Here is a 24,499-nt window from a genome sequence, read left to right as displayed (position 1 = left end):
ATGAAGAAAGCTGGACAGGGCCGTAGAAGGGCATCAAAGCTGCAGCAGGACCGGTACCTGCTCCTTTGTGCAAGGAGGAACTGGAGAAGCACTGCCAGAGCCCTACAAAATGACCTCCAACAGGCTACGGGTGTGCATGTTTCTGACCATGATGTGCTCACAGCCCAGCGCCGTGCAGCTTGATTGGCATAGAGAACAGCAGAATGGGAAGGTCCGCCATTGACTTCACAGATGACAGAAGGTTCACAGAGGAAATACTCAGACCCATTGTCAGACCTCACGCTGGGGCAGTGGGCCCTGGAATCCTCCTGGTGCAGGACAATGCCCGGCCTCATGTGGTCAGAGTGTGTAGGTAGTGTTCCTGGCGTTCCCCAGTCCTGAATCCAATTGAGAACCTCTGGGACATTGTGTTTTGGTGCATCCGACACCGCCAAGTAGCGCCACAGACTGTCCAGGAGCTCACTTATGCCCTGATCCCTCTATAAGGCGTTACGATCTGTCAGAGACCCTGATCCCTCTATAAGGCGTTACGATCTGTCAGAGACCCTGATCCCTCTATAAGGCGTTACGATCTGTCAGAGACCCTGATCCCTCTATAAGGCGTTACGATTTGTCAGAGACCCTGATCCCTCTATAAGGCGTTACCAGAGGTGGGGGACTCGAGTCACATGACTTGACTCGAGTCTGACTCTAGTCACAATTTTCAGGACTTGTGACTTGCTTGATTAAAGTATGAAAATGACTTGACTTGACTTTGACTTGAGAACAAGTTACTTGAGACTTGACTTGACTTGAAATGGAAGACTCGACAATGACTTGAACTTATAATAAACAAACAGCAATAAAATTATTTTATATGTTGTGACATCAGCAGCACTAATCAGCGTATGTGCCTTTAACGCTGCACAATTCAAACCGCGCCAAACATGGCAGACAGTAACGTTAGTCGAGCTCCACAAATAGTATCGTTTGGATACAAGGACTTTGAACTGGACCGTGTGAATAAAAAAAGATTTGCCAGATGCAAAATATGCAACAACGTCAAATTTCATTCGTCATTTTAAGAACCACAAGGAAAGGTAAGAAAGTTATCTCAGTTTCACTAAGATCTATAACGATTAAGTAATGAATTAATCTTTTGTTTGTCATAATTTGGCCTTGGTTGCATATTTTATTTAATTTTTTCTTGTTAGAAATGTGACCATTATCATTACAGAATACATCTGGTAAATAGATGTAAGGGAATTTGACTATAACAGTGGCATAGCCTGAATTTTAATGTTGATGGGCATCTTAAAATGAGCGGGCATGTATATTATTACACGTAGGCCATAATGTCTGTATTAAATGTGCGCATTTTCAAGTGTTCGTGGACTGCTTGTGGAAACTAAAAAGCATTGTGCTTACACCATAACAGTTAACTTTACTGCATGAAAGGCTAACATGGAGGCGCCGATGTGATTACTAGCACCTAAACATTTCGAAGAGGTTTTTTTTTTTTTACTCATACAGACAAGAATAATTACAGCGTAATTACATATTAGGCAGTTTTTCAGTCACAATAATTAGTTTATAAGTTTGTTATTATTAGCCCTTATTACATGGATTGGTTGAATTCCAGTGCAGAATGTGTGTTATTTCTTGATAACAGACCGTTGCCATTAAAAACAACGCGTTGCTATGTACGCAGCAGGATTCTAACCAGAGACGGAACGGACTATTTTCTTTAGAGGAAGCAATACAATCGTTTTTAAATCAATAAATTCCCTTTGAAATCAATATTTTGTGTCAAATTATTGATTTATTTGGTAGGTAGCCATGTAATAAGCGGGATAATGTATAGCGAGGTGGTTGTTATAGCGAATACAACCCTTCAGGCTGATTCAAGATCCCTCCGCTTCGTCCCCCCAAGAAATTGTACCGCGGAGGAGAAAAATATTTGATTTTGAAATCGAGCTTCGCACCAAGCGCACGTCAGAAACAGAGGACAGTGTGTGTGTGTGTGTTCATCTCTTTAGTACTGTGAATTGACTTGACTTGAAACTTATAAGGACTCGACTTGACTTGCTTAGGGTGAACCCTTGACTTGACTTGCTTGATTTATCTGAACTGTGACTTGAGACTTGACTCGAGACTTGATGGTTAAGACTTGAGACTTGCTTGGACTTGACCATGTGTGACTTGTCCCCATCTCTGGGTGTTACGATCTGTCAGAGACCCTGATTCCTCTATAAGGTGTTACGATTGGTCAGAGGCCCTGGTGCATCTATAAAATGTTAAGTTTAAAAGAAAGAGTTGAATGCTTTTTACGCCAATATTATGAATATGCTGTTGCACCTTGAGCAGAAGGGTTGTGTCAGGGATGAGAACACAGTGTTTAACATTGTTTTTCTTCCACTTCCATGTCTGTGAGTGGATGAATGTGTTGTGGTTAAACCCCTAAGCACTCAGCTATCATTAAGCATGTCGGCCAATTTATTGTATTTTCTTCATCTCCGAGGGTCCAGTATGTGTGTGTGTGTGTGTGTGTGCGCATGTGTTTTCGTGTGTGTTTTCTGAAGGCTGGGTCTGACGTTACTCAATGCTGTCTCTGTCACGTCTACACACTCAGAATGCATGAATCAACGTGACAACAAAACACTTTAAATCCAATGATATTTTCAGATGGATCCCTGGGAGTCTGTGTGCTGTTTGTGCTGTGAAGGCGTGTATGTGTATGTGTGCTGGTCTTTAATAAGACACTGAATCTCAGCCAGGGGGGATAATGGTCAGATCTGGCAACCACATATGATATCATGCATAGGTCTGCTGCTTGCCAGATATACACGCACATTGTCTTCAAAATGATGGTGAGTGTGGGTGTGTATGAAGTCTGGTGTGTGGTTGCATGTGCTAGGGACGTTTGGTGGGAAGCCAATGATTTTAAAGCCATGATATCATCTGAGGCTGCGTTTTATGAGCCTTTAACTAGGTAGTTTGTATTCATAAAGGCCTGACTAAGAGAGAGTTTTTCACCACTGCACCTTTTCACGTTACAATAACTCTCACATACCACTGCTGTTCCCCCTAAGAGCGAGTAAGCGGTTGAAACATGCTTTGTGAAGAGCTAAGGGATTGGACTGGGGGAACGTGAAAATGTGCAGAAGAGCTAAGGCATTGGGCTGGGGGATTTGAAAATGTACAGAAGAGCTAAGGGATTGGGCTGGGGGATTTGAAAATGTACAGAAGAGCTAAGGGATTGGGCTGGGGAAATGTGAAAATGTACAGAAGAGCTAAGGGATTGGGCTTGGGGAATGTGAACATATACAGAAGAGCTAAGGGATTGGGCTGGGGGATTTGAAAATGTACAGAAGAGCTAAGGGATTGGGCTGGGGGATTTGAAAATGTACAGAAGAGCTAAGGGACTGGGCTGGGGAATTTGAAAATGTACAGAAGAGCTAAGGGATTGGGCTGGGGGATTTGAAAATGTACAGAAGAGCTAAGGGATTGGGCTGGGGGATTTGAAAATGTACAGAAGAGCTAAGGGATTGGGCTGGGGAAATTTGAAAATGTACAGAAGAGCTAAGGGATTGGGCTGGGGAAATGTGAAAATGTACAGAAGAGCGAAGGGATTGGGCTGGGGGAATGTGAAAATGTACAGAAGAGCTAAGGGTTTGGGCTGGGGGAATGTGAAAATGTACTGATAAGCTAAGGGACTGGGCTGGGGAATTTGAAAATGTACAGAAGAGCTAAGGGATTGGGCTGGGGGATTTGAAAATGTACAGAAGAGCTAAGGGATTGGGCTGGGGGATTTGAAAATGTACAGAAGAGCTAAGGGATTGGGCTGGGGAATTTGAAAATGTACAGAAGAGCTAAGGGATTGGGCTGGGGAAATGTGAAAATGTACAGAAGAGCGAAGGGATTGGGCTGGGGGAATGTGAAAATGTACAGAAGAGCTAAGGGTTTGGGCTGGGGGAATGTGAAAATGTACTGATAAGCTAAGGGTATGGGCTGGGGAAATGTGAAAATGTGCAGAAGAGTTAAGGGATTGGGCTGGGGGAATGTGAAAATGTACAGATCATACTTTTTGATGCAAGGACCAACCCGGATTTATTTAAAGTGCCTACCGCAAATTGTCACATCCATTCACTTTCTCCTAATGCTGTTGTAATAGACGTAATTCGTATTTTTGCCATCAATCCACACACAATATCACATAGCCACAAAGCCAAAACATGTTATAGTAGTTTGCGATAATTCAATAAAAATGAAAACTGATCTTGAGGTGTCTATAAAACTGGATTGGAATCCATCTATGGCAAATTCAGACCTTCTCTGCAGAGATGGTAGAACCTGCCAGGAAGCACTGGATCAATCAGTCCTTTATAGCAGAGTGGTTGGACGGAAGCAACTCCATAGTAAAAAGTATATGCCGCTCATTTAAAGGACTATGATAGCATAAGGAAAATAATTTGCGTTCTGATTACACAAAATAGTACTATTAGCCTTGAATGCCAAGCGCTACATCCGGCAAAAGAATGTACCGCTCATCACATGACTAATACCATGTTGGTAGGAGCATCCTGTTATGGGGATGCTTCTCAGCAGCAGGAACTAGGAGACTAGTTGGGACTGAGGAAAGCATTAACTAAGTATAAAATACCCAAAACTAGCCAAATAATCTGCCAATACAAGGTTTAATTTCAGTGAAACTCATACATTTTGGTCTTCTGATTAATGTAGATTGGTTGGTTGGCGTGAAGCACCTCGCAAACTTTCTCCATTGGCATCCCAAGTGTTCGGCCCACAGCACTGTTACCAAATGTGACCTTCGTCTTATGAAATCTAACCTGTCCTTGAAGAAGCGTCGGAAGCCGAAGGCCACCAGCTTGAAAACAGATTCCAGGACAAAGATTATGGTAAAGATGTAGTTACAGATCCTCAGTGCATTTTCCAACTCCTGGAAGAGAAAATGAAGGGGAGGGAAGGTATGGAGACATATGGTTAGCAGTACTGTATTCCAAATATTGTATATAGAATCCCAGAATGAGTCATTTTCTCCCACCCTATCATACCCTGTCTCTCCTTCCTCATATTCTTATTTCAGAAAAGGCCATCAGTATAAAACAGATGCCCGGGAGGATTCATCATGCACATCTCAATTTAAAAAGTGACCTTTTCCAGACAGGCATGTATGGGGTCAGAATATCGGACAACTCAATTTACTGACTCTGCTCTTTCTTCTGGCATCCCCCTTCCACATTAATCCATCTCTCTCTCCCTCGCTACAAATATCTCGTACCACAGCCACCTGGCTTTTGATCTTGTATATATGCATTAACTGTCTAGACACATGGTAATTTCATCAAAAACCTCCAGTTGTCTTAATCACAAATCACCATGCAGTTGTTAATGAACAATAACAATTTATCTAGACATAATTTGCGTGGGAGTTTTACTTCAGCTTTCTGTACTTTCCGTAATGTAGAGAGAATCCCTAGAATAATTTGTGTTTGAGCAAGCAAAACAAACTACAAATCTTTGAGCAATGATGTTGAACCATGTGAAATGGTAATCTGTCTGCGATTCCTGACGGATCACAGAAAAACCCTGACATTGTTCTGGACCTACCTTGGGCTGTTGGTAGTGTTCCATGGCCATGGTGATGACGTTGAGCCCGATGACTATGGTAATGAAGAGGTCCAGATACTGGGACGTGCACATCTTGTGGATGAGGAGCCGCGTGGGGGAGTAATCCGAATAGTAAGGCTTACTCTGAGCTTCTGTTGGAAGTGGGAGTAAGAGAGGGGAGGTCGGGGGGAGGGCAGGCGGGACGGGGGGGGGGTCATACAGTGAGATAGGGAGTAGAGTACTGGACATATTGGACAGCACAGGCCCGCTGGGCCCAGGTGAGACCATAGTGTTGGTTGACAGACATAGTACACGCAGCCATACAGACACGTATTAGCACATCATCATCACAGAAGACAGAGGCAGATAGAGAGAGGCACATGAAAAATGGATGACGTGAAAGAGAGGAGAGTAAGGAGGACCAAGAAGGAAGATATGGATGAAGAGGTATACAGGGAGAGTACAGAGCTTGAAGACACAGAGATAGTGGAGAGAGAACGAGAGAGAACGAGAGAGAAGAGTTTTCCCTGGCATGGATCCCACGTGGCACCAAGTCATGACTAATCAAATCAGACCAGTTCTCCTCCGATCAACGATTATTCAAATGGAGTCTCCCTTGGGAGGCCATGATGGGAAATAAACTGCCCACAGTGGTGTGTGAATGTGTGTTAAAGGGATTGGAGATGCTGGGGATGGAGGTTGTTTTGGAGTGCTGTGAAGGCCGCAGGCAGCAGGTTGTTAATGGTTCATGTATGCTCTTTTTAACTTGGCATCTCCATCTCCTCACTGCAACCAAAATGGTTTTGTACATCACTACCACCTGCCTTTCCCACCTCACCTTCCTTCCTTCATTTCATCTATCCTCCATAAAGGAGGATATGTCCTCTGTCAGTTCCTGTCCTCTTCCCCGTTACATCATTCAGATAGGATATGTGAAGTAGGAGTCAGAGACAGAACAGGGGAGCACAGGCCTGGAAAACCATGCCTAGACAAACAGCGGGATTCCCCAAGGTGCTGTTCAGCTCTCCTGCTGGCCAACTAGCTCCTGGCTGTGTGAATGTGTGTGTTTGAGTGAGAGCGCACACTCACTTGTCACGTCTCATCATTCCGCTTCATCCTACATCTTGTTCATCTAATTCACCTCGTTCTGTGTGCATCTATCTCTTGTTCAGTGTCTACCTGGGTCATTGGTTTATCGCACATTTTTGCTAAATGCAGACCCATTATACAATATAGCAGTGCATCTATAATACTCAGTAAACTCCCTGGAGAACATGTTATGGTTGCGAAACTTCCTGGGAAACTGCTTAGGCTGCTGCAGATTAGCTGCAGGGCCTATCACTTTATTTTTATGGGCCGCACTAGGGGGCTCAATAAATGAAACTGATAGTACAGTAGGTTAAGCATCCATGAATGTATCTTGGGGGATCGGCACAAATAATGTATTGAACAATTCAGAGACTAATTACGTTTCTTAAGAAATCTAAAGGATGCCAAACTGTCTTAGGTTAAAAACGGTCCACTGACCGAAGAACCGAGAGAATAACAGATTTCCCAGCAAACGTCCCAAAGAATAAGGGTGATTAGGGGAACCATGACACAACCTCCTGACCTGCTGGGTTATTACGTATTAACACATTATTGCTTTTCTGAAGGGATGGACCTTTCCCTTTGGAAGGAGAAGTCAAACCTTTTACCCTTGGATCAGGCTCAGGTCAGCAACAAGGCAGAGATAATAAGAAAAGAAGGCGAAGTGCAAGGAAATAGAGTCAAAATTACACCCCTACTAAGGCAAACTCCCCATCCCACTCTCTCTTCCTGGAAGGAGAAAGAGCTGAGCTTCTCTTATTGGGAAAATTGATCTGACTGACACTATGATGTCATGCCAAACCCATGAGTCAAGCTAACGGCCCTATTCACTTATGCCAAATGGGCTTTAAAGTGTATGCTTGTGTGTGTGTGTGTGTGTGTGTGTGTGTGTGTGTGTGTGTGTGTGTGTGTGTGTGTACAGTGGGGGGTTTCAGGGCATATTTGGGGAAAGAGAACAATGAATTTGATATAGTGAGGAGGGAACACACCAGAGCTCTCTCGTTCTCTTCTCTCTGACAAACATAACATTCACAAACATAATATTAAACTACACCCCTGACCCCTCTACTGACTTAAGGGGCCTTAGATCTCTGTGTTCCAAATAACCGAGATAATAGTATGCAGAATTACTAGCGTTTAGAAAATGTAATCATATGTCAAAGCACCGTGAGAGGATTCAGGAAACACGTAGAAGGATACCATTTTCCCCTTTTGGACATACAAACTCGGTAACACATCACACACATCATATGTTATTTCTGGAGATCTAAGACCCCTTTTGTGGAAAACATTGCCGAATCATGAAATAGCATCTTACTGGAATAGAAAGAGAATAAGTTAGCAGAGAACACCAAGACAATACGAGGACCCTGTCCAAAAACAACCTTGTGGAAATGTAAAAAAGAAAAATGACACCCACCCACCTATACCCAACTAATTATTTCAAGTCATTGAGGAGCTGTTGCCGAGTCAGTGCCTGTGGTCTTCTTCCACATGATCATGTACTCCAACTAGCGGGTGTACAAGTGTAAATCAGAGTAGGAAGGGATCAACGACACAAAGAAACGTGGGACTGACATGGCGGTTTAGATTTATATACGTGGGGTCTGGCGGGGGAGAAACTAAAAGTTGTTTTTGGACTGAGCCACAATAGTAACTTCAGGAAGACGAGGCTCGGTTGGGAAATACAGACACACTGAAGTCCCTCGTCATGTGACGAGGGAGTAGATCCACCACAGCACAGCACGATGGGTTTACTGTCACAGTGGAGGTGGGCTTGGATTGGGTAACAGTGAATATGTATTGTGTATGGGTTTGAAGGGTGTCTGGTTGGAGTGGATGTTTGTGTATGGTTTTGAAGAGGCTTTGGTCGAGTTGAATGTGTGCACATGGGTTTAAACCTGAAAGGGCTTTGGTTTGCATGGATAATGTATGGATTATATAAGTATGGGTGGATAGGATGTTTGTGTGTAACACAGCCAAGTTATGAGCTGGGTACTGTGAATAAACCTGTAAGGTGCTATGTAGACTTTCAACCAAGCTATAGATGGTACCAAACCATGGATCACAGAAGACGTTTACTATTGGGATGTGAAAGTGGAGTAAATGTGATGTAACCTTTAACAATATTAAACTTGGGCTGGTGGAAGGGAATCACTGAAAGAAAACAGGGAGGGAGATAATATTGTAGCCCTGGATGATATAACAATGTCTGTGAAAGGAAACGCGAGTCAGAGCTGCTAGATCAGTCACAATTTTACAGTCAGAATAATTTCCTGTTTCAGGTCAAATGTCAAGTTGATTGTCGGGGCGTGATATGAGGTCAAAAAAGACCATGAGCTATATCAGTATGATTATACTTTGATTTTGTGACTGATTATACACCTCTGGCCTTAATGGTCAATGGATTAGTTCACATTTAGTGTCAATGTGTGCTGGGTCAAAAGGTGGTACTTTTAAATCACAGGTTTATATGATTAAAGCACACTGTTATCAATATAAAGGGGTTAAGTGGAGCTAAACTGAATCTAGAATAAAAAATTTAAGACCCAGCAAACTTTGAGTCAAAAGATTAGAAATAATTAATGTATTAAATCAGAAAGATTCTGGTATATTTCCCAAAATGCTCTGCTGCCTTATTCAGAAGCAATGAGAAAAAGAACAAAAACAGAACCAAAGAAGAAATGTTCAGGTTAGTGAGAAAGGTTGGGCCACAGAGCAGTTTGAGGAGGCCAGAAGAGGCAATGAAAGAATTACATGACATCATTCACAATGTCAGGGCATGGCCATTCACACACACAAAAACACACAAAAATATACACACGCAAGCACACACATACTACATAAACACACACACAAATACATACAAAGACACACATGAGTTGTGCTGGTGCACATGGTAGACCGACTCACACTTCTTTCTGAGTCTGACTTGAGCGGGATGGACCAATTAAAATGGAGACTGGAATGGCTAAGGCAGGCGATTGGACAGCGGTGAATGAAAGGCGGGGTTAACAGGGCGAGAGGGTGATAATGGATAAAATGAGAATAGAAGCAAGAGAGACCATCGCTGACCCCTAGCGACCCCCCCGGTCGCCCACTGTTCCAAAACAGCTGTGGCAGGAGCAGGGCAGCCTCGCAGTACTGTTCAGCCATGAAAATGGGAAGAGCTTTTCCCCTCCGTGCCGTGGCCCTGAGCAACTGGCCATCTGCCACATGGAAACCAACAAGACTTTCCTCATTGCATCAGGACACCTGCAAACCTCTTCTGTATTCTGCCCTCTGCTCATCTCTGCGCATCAACAGGAACTATACAATCAATCAAATGTAGTTCATGAAGCCCTTTTCACATCAACAGTTGTCACAAAGTGCTTTTACAAAACATGCATATTATATACATTTTGTGTATCATATATATCCATGACCCATAACCCATTGGGTAATATTTTCTCATCTCATATGCTCACCACCCAACACCCAATGACATCTTTGTGTAGAGTCTGTCTATTCTGCTCCTATATGTCTACCTATATGTCTAACTATATTTCTACCTATATGTCTACCTATATGTCTATCTCCAGCAGCAACTTCAGTGGTAAACTATGATGTTGTTGAGTTCAGTAGAAGTTACATTTGCCAACACCCAGACATTATTCATTATGATTAAGTGCTGTTATAGGGCCATTATATGGTTTTACTTCTTGTTATCTATTGACACAAGGCATATTCTGCCACTGACATGCACAACAAATTTGGGAAGAGCTCTGAGGCAACTTAGAAGGCTTAGTGTGTACAGCTTTAACCATTAAACATTCATGCCCTCGTATACTTGAAAACAAAATTCAGTTCAACTACGACAGTGCTCTCTGACCTGCTCCTGAAGCCCTGTAGGTTTTGCCTCAAACCCTAATCTAACCCAAATTATTGTTATAACCAGCTGGTGTATAAGCTGAGTCAGGTAAATTAATTGGGGTTGCAGCTAAAACCTACAGGAGAGCACACTAGCTCTCCACAAAAAGGATCATTCAGCTGAATATCATCAGACAACAGCAGGGATACATGTTTCTCATGTAGTTAGTCTGGGCTTAACTAGGCTAGGGAATAAACGCTAAGCACATTAGGCTGAGAGTTGGGGTTACAGCTACACCTGGTCATGAATGTGATTCAGTATGTAGTTCCAGTAACGCTACACAGAACTCCGTAACCCGCGCAAAAACCACGGCACAAACCATTCATCCCCAGTCCAGAGGACTTCCTGACAAAAGACACCCACTGTATCTGCAACTACCCACATGATAGCAGTCTCCAAGAGGAGCTGTCCACACTCCCTCTGTCATCCACACCCTTCACTTGCTCTTTTCCTCTCCAGCATCATTCTCACTGTCTTTCTTCACCTCAGCCGCTCCTCACGTCCAGTCCATGCCACCAAATCCTCCCTCCCTCCCTCTCACTCCCATCTGTCGGATATTCTTGTGTGATTAACGACACAGAGGAAAGTGATGGAAAACTTCCGTTGCATCCATCTCTGTTAGCGCTGACCTAGATAGAGGCCTGCTTTGTGTGTGTTGATACTACTGTCCAAGCCATTTACTCTTTAGCCCTTTGCCGGTGTCAGATTTTAGAGGGAAAACATGCTGAATAGCTGCAAATTAAAAAAGGGGTACAATTCAATAACTCGTGGAAAGGAGAAGTCAAACCTAGGCTCAGCAACAAGGCAGAGACATTAGCACTGACCTTGCTATTTTATTATATTTTAAGGTTTAGTTAATCGTTATAGTTACATGATTGGCAAGCAATAGCTGAAATGCAGTCCATATCAAAATAAATGAACACATATTTGAAGGAAGAAATCATGTGTTAAATGTTATCGTGAGGATGTTGTGAGGAAGCATAATGTTCATACAATAGTAAATAGTAGTCAATGATTATAAGTAGTACAGCAAAATAAAGTGATACAGCACATGAGGCAGTACCGTGCCATCAATAACTAAACAGGCAAGGGATTTGTTAGGTTAGACCTAACAGCTTGGCCAACTGCTTTTAATGACAAACACAAGGAGAGCGAGAGACATCTTCAGGGACGAGAGCCATCAGCACAGTGTTTATCACTTTAGGAGACTGAAAGAAGTTAGAGGCCATCTGTTACAATGACACACATATTCCCTGAGCTGAGCTGTGTAAAACAAGGCATCTCAACTGGTGTGTCCTAGTGGAAAGTGTGTAGTCATGATAACGAAACAAATACAGTACAGTTACTAATACCAGGTGGAAAGTGTGTAGTCATGATAACGAAACAAATACAGTACAATTACATGCAGATCTTTTTTTTTCTGTCATCATTTAAAATTTGTAGTCTTAAACAATTAAACTTGGAAATCTCAAGAACATGGAATGACCAACAATGGAAAAGGCATAATACAGTCTTTACATTTATGATCATTATACGGTAAACAATAGTTTTCCAGATAGCATTTTGGACCCAAAATAAATCTGATGCAGAATTCGTAATATGATTGTGTGTCACGACTGAGGTACCTGAGTCTTGATGCCAAATAAGTCGAGTACCACTAATGTAAAGAACACTCTCCATTTACCTGTTTTTCTGCCTTACTCTCACACTGTCTGTTCTCATTACCTCTCTGTGCCCATTATCTCTCTGTTCCCATTACCTCTCTGTTCCCATTACCTCTCTGTTCCCATTACCTCTCTGTTCCCATTACCTCTCTGTTCCCATTACCTCTCTGTTCCCATTACCTCTCTGTTCCCATTACCTCTCTGTTCCCATTACCTCTCTGTTCCCATTACCTCTCTGTTCCCATTACCTCTCTGTTCCCATTACCTCTCTGTTCCCATTACCTCTCTGTTCCCATTACCTCTCTGTTCCCATTACCTCTCTGTTCCCATTACCTCTCTGTTCCCATTACCTCTCTGTTCCCATTACCTCTCTGTTCCCATTACCTCCCTGTTCCCATTACCTCTCTCTTTCTGGTATCATGGTCTCCTACTTTCCCTGCTACACTCTTGCACCAATCAACCTTTCCTTGTTCACTGGTTCTGTCTATGATGTTCTCTCACTCTACATGAGTCTCTTTCGGGTACCTCTGTTCTGTCTTCCTCCTTCTCTGTCTTGCCGTCTGTGCTGGGGTAAGAGGGGGTAGACAGTTACTGACGTCACAAAGCGCCCTGCTGTCAGTGTCCTTTGCTTCCCTCCTTCCATTACTCTCCTCTCCCCCCTTTCCCTTGCTATATCCCTGTCTCTTGATTCAACTCTCCCTCTCCCTCTTTATTTGACTCTCTCTCAGTCTATTTGACTCTCCCTCAGTCTCTTTATTTGACTCTCCCTCAGTCTCTTTATTTGACTCTCCCTCAGTCTCTCTATTTGACTCTCCCTCAGTCTATTTGACTCTTCCTCAATCTATTTGACTCTCCCTCAGTCTATTTGACTCTCCCTCAGTCTCTCTATTTGACTCTCCCTCAGTCTCTTTATTTGACTCTCCCTCAGTCTCTTTATTTGACTCTCCCACTTTCCCTTTATTTGACTCGCATTCTTGGTCTGGTTCCTTCCACCTTTCTTTCTATCTTTGTCCATCTCTGCAGTGTTTAGGGTAGCAGATCACAGTGATGCGTCAAGCATCATGAGGGTGCTCTTTTTACACATTGTACGGGATATATCTGGACATTATTGACACACACACGTCCATATTTATTGTTAGGTGTGTGAACAGGTTTCACCATGTGGTAAACAATGGAAATTCATTGAATGTGGACAATATTTTTATTTGATTCGTTTTAATTGGATTAGGTTTAAGGTTCAGAGTGTTAGAATGTATGTTAATATTATGGTTAAAGTCAGCAGGTTAGTGTTAGGACTAGTGTTAGGATTAAGATTAGTAAAAAAAAAAATATATATATTAAATGGAACATGTCCTCATTTAAATGGATAAGTTAGACTGTGTGTATACGCATATGTGTGTATAAATTCAGGCGCAGATGGCTCTGCCTCTCCCAGCAGAGAGACATTATTAAGCAGAGGCTTTGATCCATTAGACTAAATTACACACACAGCAGCCTAGAGCAGATAGGTGTATGTGTAAACCAGAGCTAATAGAGAGTAGCAGACTGGTTTGTGGGAGAAACCCCTCTCTCCCCCTCCACCCCCCCCCCCTCTCCTTTCACCTACCCCCTTCCTCGGTCTCCTCTCCTATCTGTATGCACACGGGCATTCTTCCAGTCCCGCTCCGCCTCCAGCTCCACTCCTGTTAGTAGGTTGACATTGTGAACCACCCGTATCTTTCTCTTTTCTCTGCTCTCCTGAGGTGGAAATGTATGGCTTGTATTGGACCTCCTATCTGTACACACGCATGTGAAGCATCCAGCATTTTTAGGAATGCTGGACAAGTTAATATTGGTTCCCTAACACATTTTAAAAACATGACACACCAACCCAACATATCCGACATATATATAAGCCAATATGGTAAAAGTCATGTTAAATAAATACATGTAGCCGACAGGTTTTTGATTAGTAGGTCCCATTATTCTAGACATTGAAAGAAATTGAGAACCCCCGGCTATGGAATACTACATAAAGTCTTGCTTGCCATAATAATGTCATGAATCGATAGAATGAATGTATCATCAACAACCTAGCTGACAGCGGTAAAGATTGGTCTTTCAGGCGCGATGACGTTTAGGGACTGGAGAGATTTTCTGATGGTGTATCAGTTGGTCTTCAATACATTATTTATATGGTCAAAAATGAAATACTCTGAACTTATGTGTTGTCAAGTTTAGGCTACACCACATAATCCTTAAGAATCCAGTAACATTCTCAAGAGAGAAACAAGTAGCTCATTTCTCCACTCCCTTTACTAAAAAAGAATCAACATCAACATGAATCTAATTTTGGTCTATCATTTTACTCTCTGCATGAAACACTTCTTTCAGCAGGAGTTTATATTATAATAAGCTACTATATGTTATAACAAGTCACAGTCTGTGTCCAGATTTCAGTTACTATTCCGGCTATTACTGTTCACATCCAATGGGCAAACCACGAAGTGCAATTATCGTAATGTTCTCTTTTCTGTCCTCAGGTTATTTATAAACCTACGCTACGCTAAAGATAAGAATGATCTGGTATGTTAGAAAAACCCAAACCCTCGCTCACACCTCTTCTGAGCACTGGCTTGACTAATTATATGCTGTGGGAGACAGATTTGGGGTCAGCCTGTCGCATCCGTCTGTCTCACTGGAGCACGAAATAGAAAAGTATCCCAGGAAGGAGCGGAGCTATAGAGCAATGCAACGTCTCTCTACCACGCTAAAATATTCTACCTCGGGGTGTGGAGATACGAACGTTAAAACAAACATGTCGCTACACTAGCTAACCAGAGAAGTGGAGAAAGAAAGCCGACAAAGTGGAGGAGAGAAAGAGAGGACAAACAGACAGCAACACAGACAGAGAGTTGGGGACAGAGGGTGGCTGCTGCATATTTTACAGCCTGCTCCGCTACCATCTGGTGCCTGTGATGCGTGCACACACACGCACACACACACACACACACACACAAAGACACAGCAAGAACATAGACACACAGCGTACACACCCAGACACACACACACACACACAGACACACCAAGAACATAGACACACAATGTACACACGCACACACACACACACACACATCCACGTTCCCGCTGTATGAGCGTGGGCAGACCTACTAGAGCCGGTGGTATCAGAAACAGCGCTGTGAATAGTGGATGAATGGTGGGCCACCGTGAAAAACAAGGAACCACAAAAAGCAAAGAAACGACAGTGAAACATCCACAGACGTCTATTGCAGACTGTCGGATGACGGAGAAGGGTGGGGGGGGGCACAGATGGGACCCTACCTCCTGTGAACGTTGAACCCTAACCTCTGAACCACCATGGTGGGGGGGACACACAGAACATGCTAGAAACTCTGTACCTGTCAGTGTGCCTTCAGAGAGGACCCAACTCACCCCCGGAATCATCAACACATCTAGAAGAACGAGACCAGGTTAGTCAGACAGAGGGATGGAACGAGGGATGGGCGAAGAAGGAGAGAGAGTGTGAGAAAGAGAAATAGGGATGAAGTAAGACCAGAAGGATGAAGATGGGAACGTGTGCTGGTTTGAGTTCCTACTTAGTCTTTTCCACTTATTCTGAGTCCAGTGTGAGCTCTTGAAACAGTTAAGGGAGGCAGGATTCTAGCCAGTGGATCCTTGATTTTCAAACCCAAAGTGAAAAAAGATATTTGGCACAAATCATTTAGCCCTTCTAAAGTGGTACAATCATTTGAAGTAAAGCAAAAGCTATATTAAATGGAAACAGCTCACATGTGGCCTCTTTTCTTCACAAACCTTGGTCAGCAACATTAAACATTCTGAAAGCTGCCCAGTCACAAGGCCTTCACCTGACACACAGCCATTCGCTCACCAAAATTAATCTCCAACTTAATTTGCCATAGTAAAATGTTTTCCAAGCAACAAAAGAAGTTCAAGCCATAAGACAAACTAAAGATAAACTATAGACAAACGGAAAAAGAAACCAATGGACATGAGGGGCCTTGAACAATTTTAGATACATGTAGAAGACGGGCTGTATAGGGAAGCATTGACGACCTGTCTTTATCCATGTCCTGTACGGTGCATGTGAGGAGTGAGTGAGTATGTGAGCGTGGGAGTAAAAAGGGGTACAGTGTGGTACAGAGAGTTGCGTGGGACAAAAAGTGTGTGAGAGTGTGTGAGTGCACATCTGCAAGAGAAGTTTGACATCCATCTGTATTTCTCAAGAGTTGAACAAAGGCATTCCCACTGTCAACTACCATCAACATTTCTTAAAAACAATGTCTAAATGTTGTCTTTATCCGCCACAAATATTATCAAGCCAATACGGCTACTGTAAAGAACCACTATCTCATATCCAATGTTTGGGGTTAGAAGGCAGTGGAATCTCTATTGAGGCGAAGTCTGGTAACCCAGTTCTGTACAGGTGGAGGGGAGGAGGGGCACAGATCTAGGATCAGCTTACCTTTCTTTAACCCCAACCCTTACCATCTGGAGGAAACCATTAGATCCGACCACAGAACAGCAGCTAGGCAGCTCCACATTCGTTTTGCAGTAGAACCTACCCCTCCGGCTGTACAAGTACATGCAGGAGAGGAGGGGGGAGGGGGGGGATGGGGGGCTGTAACCTCACCCTCACCTCCCTCCCTCTAGCTCTGGAAACACCACACCATGCAAGTCCCGCCCACCAGTACTTACTGGGCATGCTCCAAGGTGGCGGTCCTAAGCACTCCCTCTACGATAGGCCAGGCAGGAAAAAGGGAGGGGTCTACTTCTACCAGACCAGCAGTCAACCAACTCCGATCCTGGGGAGAGACTGGGAGTGTGGGCTTTTGCTCCAGCCTAGCAGTAAAACACTGGATTTCACTAATCAAGGTTTTACAATTAGTGCTGGACTGGAACTAAAGCCTACACAACCGGCACCTCGCCGCGAGCACAATGGGTGACCACTGACCTGCACTCAGAGAGTAAAACTAGCAGGGAGTCTACAGGGAGGTAAAAACTGAGAAAAGGAAAGGGATTTCTACAGTAACGCAAAATTGCAACTATTTGAGGTCTAGCGCGTTCCCAGGTTCACTACGTCCTTTAGGCTTAGGTCAAATCAAACCAAAACAAGCTCAAACCAGGCAGGACTCAGAAAGATGTGGAAAGACTACCGACCAGCCAGCTCCTTCTCCTTACTCCGTCTCTTTTTCTCCATCCGTTTTAGTCTCTTCTCCTCCCTGCGCTTTGCCTCCTCGGCCTCCTGGCTACGCCGACATTTGTGGAAGTTCTCCACCACCACGCCTACGAACATGTTGAGCACGAAGAAGCTGACAATGAGCAGGAAGGAGATGAAGTAGAGTAGCATCCAGGGGTTGTAGTTGAGCTGTGGCTGTGGGGGGGAGGGGGGGGGGACAACACACAACAAAGCACAGCGTGATACACAGGTTTGTGTCCGTGTAAAAACAAACACACACATACCCACGGTGGTGTGCTTTCTACAAATGTTGTAAAGTCAGCCCAGCCCCATTTTGTCTGTGTGTGTCGTCACACTGGCAGCTGCCATCATACACATATCCTGCTGCTGCAAACTAATTATTTAGGTGCATTTATAAGACACTTTATTATTTTCTGAACAGTAAACCAATAAAGGAATATTAGATGTTTTTTGGATGTTGAAGAGTAAACAGATACAGAAGTGTTAGAAGTTTGCTAAATATTGAACAATAGACAGATACAGGAGTGTTAGATGTATGGTACATTGAATATCGAACAGTAAACAGATAGAAGAATATTAGATGTTTTTTAGATGTTGAACAGTAAACAGATAGAGGAGTGTTAGATATTTGGTAAATGTTTTACAGTAAACAGATAGAGGAGTGTTAGATATTTGGTAAATGTTTTACAGTAAACAGATAGAAGAATATTAGATGTTTGGTAAATGTTGAAGAGTAAACAGAGGAGTGTTAGATGTTTGGTAAATGTTGAAGAGTAAACAGATAGAGGAGTGTTAGATGTTTGGTAAATGTTGAAGAGTAAACAGATAGAGGAGTGTTAGATGTTTGGTAAATGTTGAAGAGTAAACAGATAGAGGAGTGTTAGATGTTTGGTAAATGTTGAAGAGTAAACAGATAGATGAGTGTTAGATGTTTGTTGGATGTTGAACAGTAAACAGATCGAGGAGTGTTTGATGTTTGTTGGATGTTGAACAGTAAGCAGCTTAAAACATGATCAATGACTAGAAAAACACACACAGAAAACGCTGACCTGAGGTTTCACAAAACATACAAACTACACTTCTCTGGTCTATCAAGCCTTTGTTCTACAGCTGCAAAGGTATCTCTAGCGAACAGTGTGTGTCTGTTTGTGTGTGTGTGTGTGTCTGTGTGCGCACGCGTTAGAACCCAGACAAAAAGGGGACTTTGAGTTTGATCGTGATGAATTCAATCCCTATGACTACAGTTTGTGTTGAGACCACCGTGGTATTAGCAAGTGAATCAATCAAACAAACACTGGTTTCCCTTTGAGGTCACAGCTTTTCATCTGATATCAATGTAAGGGAGGCAGATCGAAGGTGAACAGAACGCCTCACTTTTACTTTTCACAATATGCACAGCGTGTGTTTACGTGCAGGTGTGAGCCCGGGGCCGGTTCGGCATCAAACCTGTTGGTCCACTCCTACAGCATCTAGTCCGTCGTACATGATGTCCACCCAACCATCTTTAGAAGCCAACACGAAGAGAGACATCAGAGCCTGTCGCAAGGGGAGAAAACGGAAGCCGAGTTAAACAAGCTTCATCGTCTTATGGGTCGCACGCACCAACTCACAGCCGTCTAGAAAGACAGTAAGACCCCTTTGTCGGGGTGCGGTTCACAGGGAATCTTACCTGAGCCAGGTTGTCAAAGTTGTACTGCTGCCTGACCCACTTGTAGTTGGCCATTAAACAGTCAGACTTGTTGGTGATGTTTCTTATGTCATCCCCCTGACACGCAAAAAACTTGCCCTTGAACAGCTGGGGGGGAGAAGAAGCATAGGGTCACACAACCACCTTCATGGGATGAGTATCCTGCTTCCCATATCCAAATGAATTCCCTTATGGTCTGGCCTGGCCTTGTTTGATTGGTAGAAAGTAACATGAAGCGCGCAGGGAGACCACAGCGATGTCTCATGTCAAATATTTTTCTCTGAGTCCTTAAATGTACAACCTAATTTCCCGTATTCGCCCATGGTATTTAAGTTCCCGGTCAAAGCTTGTATGATTCCCTTTAATAAAGACACAAGTGAATCTCACTGTTGTCGACATGCACATTTTCTAAAACAATTTCTGCAGTTGCGTATTCTTATACTGTAGGTACTTGGCTTGCATAACCAGATTTTCCTTTGCAATCACCAGCAGACAGCCTTATCAGAACTTGAGACATGTTCCCTAACACTACTACTCTGCTTGTATTTGGTGAGCTGCTTTCCACAACAATCATCTGTGTGAAAGCTCAGTTCATCTCAAACCATAGGCTTTGTGTTATGAATGCTTGACAACGCTTCCTCAGCAGTACAGCTCAATTAAGACAGAAGCAGAACTTGACTAGAAATCCTCACTAGGTCGATTGCCAATAACAAAATGCATCAGGTTGGTTGCCGACTTGTCTGTTTATGATATAAAGAGAAAATCAATGGGATGGTTACATCTGCGTACATAGAAGGGTTATACAGTCCTCTGATGGGGTGACTGGAAAATATTGGATTTGTGGGAAAGGACACATTAGTTACTTGAAAACTCCTTGAAAACTGGTATGCTCACTCTCAGGTGAAAAGAAGAGTTTTGTGAGTACAAGTAAGTTCCTAATGTGGTAAAACTGTTTCAAATAAACATTTCCCCTGATATGGCTTAATGTTTTGGGAAAATGTATATACGCTTAAATTGTGAACCTACCTGTACTCCCAGGATACCGAAGATGATGAAGAAAGCACAGCAGATGACCACAATGTTTCCGATGGGCTTCAGCGATGACATAAGAGTCTCAACTACCAGCTTCAGACCCGGAGCTCTGCTGATCACACTGAAGCACAGACAGAAAATGCAATGTTAACTGATGGTATAATTTTATATTTTGATTGGCAGAACCATTTGGCTCACCGGCAGAAACCTTGGTGAAGCTTTTGACTGAAGCCTCTAACTGAAGCACACATCCGCATCATCAAGAAAGTGCCATTTCCCCACCTGCACAACATTGCTTGAATCAGATTGGACTTGTCCAGTGTGGATGCTGATGACCTTGTGGATGCTCTGGAAACATCTCAGCTTTTCTACTATAATGCACTGCTGAAAGGAATCCCAGAAAGTGACCAGGACTCAAATTCTGATGTCCCAAAATGCAGCTGCCAGGATAATTTAGCTCCCAAAAACATAAAAAACTAAATAACCACTGATTAAACTTTCATTCACTTCTAGTTGAAAACAGGATCAAATGAACAATTTGGATGCGCATGTTTACTATAAAAAATGTTTTTTCACAAAATGTTGAAATGTTCATACGTTTTTACAAAAGCCCTGAACTGTTTTGTTTTTGTTGCATCTTTCAGTTTATATTGTAATTTCACTAAAGTGTCTCGTTATAATGAGATAGTATCTCATAATAACAATATAAACTTAGAGATGCAGTAGCAATTTTTTTTTTTTTTTTATTTCAAGATAAGCAAATTCTCAGATTTATTGATATGCAAAGCACCTCATGCATCTGTCTATTTTCAGAAATTTGATGGTTGTATTCCTGGTTGTATTTTTATTTTCTATCTCAAAATTACAGGATAAAGTTAAAGATGAGGTACCAAATGGTTCAGGGCTTCCATACATTTTGTAACCAATTGTAAAATTTATTTTTATAACATTTCACCTCTATTATAACTTTCCGGCAAATATGACCATAACTTAAAGACATTATTACCGCCATTTCATATAACTGACATCTCTCGAACTTAGCAATGCTGAAATACCCTTCAAACATGCACAGGCCAATAACAATTTGATATTTAGGATTCAGTGACGTTTTCTCTCTGTGGCTGAGAAGAACTGGTAGAACGTTGTAACAAGATAAAACTCAAATGGATACCAGACAGTCCAATCGTATTCCAGGTGTTTTCTGGCATGAGCGCTTCAAAATGAGAGGATCAAAATATAAATGTCATGAGCTAATGCATTTTCTGGGGGCTTTCAACTAGACACTCTTCTCTTCTCCCCAGCTTTGGAAAATGTTTTTTTTGGTTGTTCCGCCGATTTGTAATTGAATGGTTCATGATGACTGAAATGCTCTTTGAAGCAGAGGAGAGAAGAATGTTTTCACTGAAGAAGGGTTGGGTCAGATTGAAGCCTGTGCTGCAGCAGTACAGTTTCCCAGAGGTAGTCCAATATTTCCCATCAACATCCTTGATTGGAAAGAAGAAAGCAGAGTGTACTGCACTGTATACCAATGTTTGCCCTCAGAAGTCTATTCTCTTGGTTTCCCATTGGTATTAATGTAAAATGCACATTTATTTTACAGTGTTAACATGGATAACAGCATTTTGATTTGGAATATCACACTGTTCTGTTTCAAAACAAAATATGAAAATATTATTTTAATTAAACTGTTTAATTATGTATGGCCTTTAATGCTATTTTCCATGTGAACAGATATTGTGCTATGCAAATGGCAAAAGTCTGGATCTCTTAATCATAAATGATTATGGTCTTTAATTGTCTTTCCAAACAACAGTATAAAAACAACAGACTCGTATTTGATGGTATTCACATTTTCAGTATTTCAATACCTTTTTTGAAAAATGACAGATCCGGCCCACCTTCAAACAGCTCCTCTGAAGCTTTGGTGTTTAACAGAGCTTGTACCCTAAATGGTTCGGCCATAACAGTCGGTTTTGTGTGAGGACAGATCCCTGTGATGAAATCTGATCTCACAAAGCAGATGAAAATCCCATGCAGAAACAAATAATGCTATGCTGTATTATAGCCTTAGTTCTTTTCTAGCTCAGACAGTTGGAGTTTTAGAATGATTTCCAGAACTTCTTACTCTAATAAAACACAGTGATTTACAAAGAGTTTATAATTTATAATGTGGGATTAACAAGACCCCTTCAGTTTGTATAATATTTAAAACATGTATTCACATTTTTTTTTAAGAACTAAAGTTTATCTGGGTTATATGGTTTGAACATTCAGCTGGTCAGGTAGGCTAAACTCCTACAGTTAAAGTTTGCCAGTCAGTTGTCATGGTCATTTCATATGCTGTGCAAAGATTCAGTTCTGCATTTTTGACACAAATATTAACTGAATTAGTTATTTGGTTTTGCTAATTTTCCATTACTGTTCTGTAGTATGGTGAGGTGTGATGAGTGAGGCTACAGCCGGCTAGAAACAAAACATTACACAACAGTATATTGTACATAGTACTTCACAAGAAATGCCACCATGGCTCTCTTCACAGTCTCCAAGTCTAAAACAAACACAATACTGTACAGCCATAATCACATGAACTCCCATATCCAATTACTCAAGGAAACAGCAAAAGTACCTATTAAAAAGTGGATAACACCTCATGCTACGAGGACTGGTAAAAAGACATAATCACTCACACAGACACAATATGCAATTTACTGTTGTGGTCTACAGTAGCACTATATTTGTGTTATGTCATTTCTTATGTTTATTGCTTTCTGCCGAACCCAGGAAGAGTAGCTGTAGCTAAACAAACTACCTGGGTGCCTTTTTGTCAGTCTCTGTCTGTTTCTCTCTTCTACCTTTCTGTCTGTTCCTCCTTCGGCCAGTCTGTCTGTCTTTCTTTGAGGTTGCTACCCAGGGAGCAGTGAGTCAGCGGAAGTCAATATCTCATTAAGAGAGGGACTGTGAGAAGACACATGGAGGAAAACCCTGAGACTAAGACCAAATCAATAACAGCAATCAGCGCGCAGATATGGAGAAACACACTGCACTCTGATAAACATTAACACACACACACACAGGCATGGACACGCACTCAAACCAGTGAACTGCTACACCCAGTCCCTAACACCACTAGAAACAGAGTGATTCCTTCTACTGGAACACATTTTGGATGACTGTGAATGGCATTCTATTATCTGTCCACAGGGGGCAGTAGTGTTAAATCTCAACAGGCTCTACAGACTCTTGCTCTCTGATCTTTCTGTGTGGCATAGGTGCAGTATGTATATTATCTAGACCATTTAAAGGTCCGATTGGGTCATATGATCACCACATTCCAATTGGCCAGTTCCTTCAAAAACAACAGAGAGTCATTTGGGGAGGAAGAATTGGCTTTCTCTCTTATTGTATCTTCCAAACCAATTGTTTGCATGGTGGGAATGAGATTTCAGATAGACGTCATATATTACATATATACTACACACACATACAGTTATATATACACACACACACAGACACATACATATACACATTTACATATACATATATATATATATATATATATATATATATATATATATATATAGAGAGAGAGAGAGAGAGAGAGAGAGAGAGAGAGAGAGAGAGAGAGAGAGAGAGAGAGAGAGAGAGAGAGAGAGAGAGGGAGGGAGGGAGGGAGGGAAGAACAGAATGTCTACAGAGGATTTAAACTTGTCATCTTTGTTTGTACAGTTAAGTAGGACCTCGTCTCTCCATCCAGCCCAGCAAACCTGGAATGTTCCTTCCCTCACAGTTTTCAAACTCTGCATGATACAAGCCCTGAATTCTGCTCCTGTTCCTCTGCTGTTCAAAGACAAACAAACGTAGCAGGATAGTTAGGGTATATTCAAGGTGCTTTACAGGAGAGCCAAGGAGAGATGTGTCTTTCATAATAAGCATTTTAATTTGAGACATGACGGTTATGGCAAGGACACCCCGAGCGAGACACTCTCCATAATGACTATTCATACGTGGATAGAGAGGGGAGACGAGACGCTTCTCCATAATCCAGGTCTATTCATTCATAGTCATGCCGTCGCCCACATTTGGAGCATCATAAGGAGCCACGCCGAGTGCCTGTGGAGCCGCCTCACCTGCACTTTCCCCGCGTCCTCTGCCTCCGCCTCTCCACGTACCCCTCAGAAGACGGAGCAACAACCATAAGTAGGGCAATGGTGAGACACTCGTCTCCCCCAGCGTAGAATGGCTGTGATTAAAGGACTCCGAGATGTGGGGGGGTGGGGGGTGGGGGCAAT

At 42.5% G+C, this 24,499-nt stretch overlaps 1 protein-coding gene across 12 annotated transcripts in view; it reads right to left on the bottom strand.

Moving 5' to 3' along the window:
* Positions 1-24,499, bottom strand: part of cacna1g (calcium channel, voltage-dependent, T type, alpha 1G subunit) — a 156,805-nt gene that overhangs the window by 18,226 nt on the left and 114,080 nt on the right. For 10 of the 12 annotated variants that reach the window (XM_029119829.2, XM_029119825.2, XM_029119826.2 and 7 more), the window contains 6 exons: positions 20,205-20,331; positions 19,161-19,286; positions 18,938-19,027; positions 17,452-17,665; positions 5,611-5,759; positions 4,830-4,939 (listed from right to left, as the gene is read on the bottom strand). In XM_029119829.2, the coding sequence (XP_028975662.2) occupies positions 4,830-4,939; positions 5,611-5,759; positions 17,452-17,665; positions 18,938-19,027; positions 19,161-19,286; positions 20,205-20,331 (816 nt within the window). Of the gene's footprint in view, positions 1-4,829; positions 4,940-5,610; positions 5,763-17,451; positions 17,666-18,937; positions 19,028-19,160; positions 19,287-20,204; positions 20,332-24,499 lie in introns of all 12 variants that reach the window. The other 2 variants (XM_029119834.2, XM_029119824.2) reach the window with 2 other exon arrangements.

This window comes from Esox lucius, chromosome 5 (assembly GCF_011004845.1).
Source record: "Esox lucius isolate fEsoLuc1 chromosome 5, fEsoLuc1.pri, whole genome shotgun sequence".
NCBI classification, from domain to species: domain Eukaryota; kingdom Metazoa; phylum Chordata; class Actinopteri; order Esociformes; family Esocidae; genus Esox; species Esox lucius.
The sequence above is the reverse complement of the archived record's forward strand: the minus strand, read 5'-3'. Positions and strand labels throughout refer to the sequence as shown.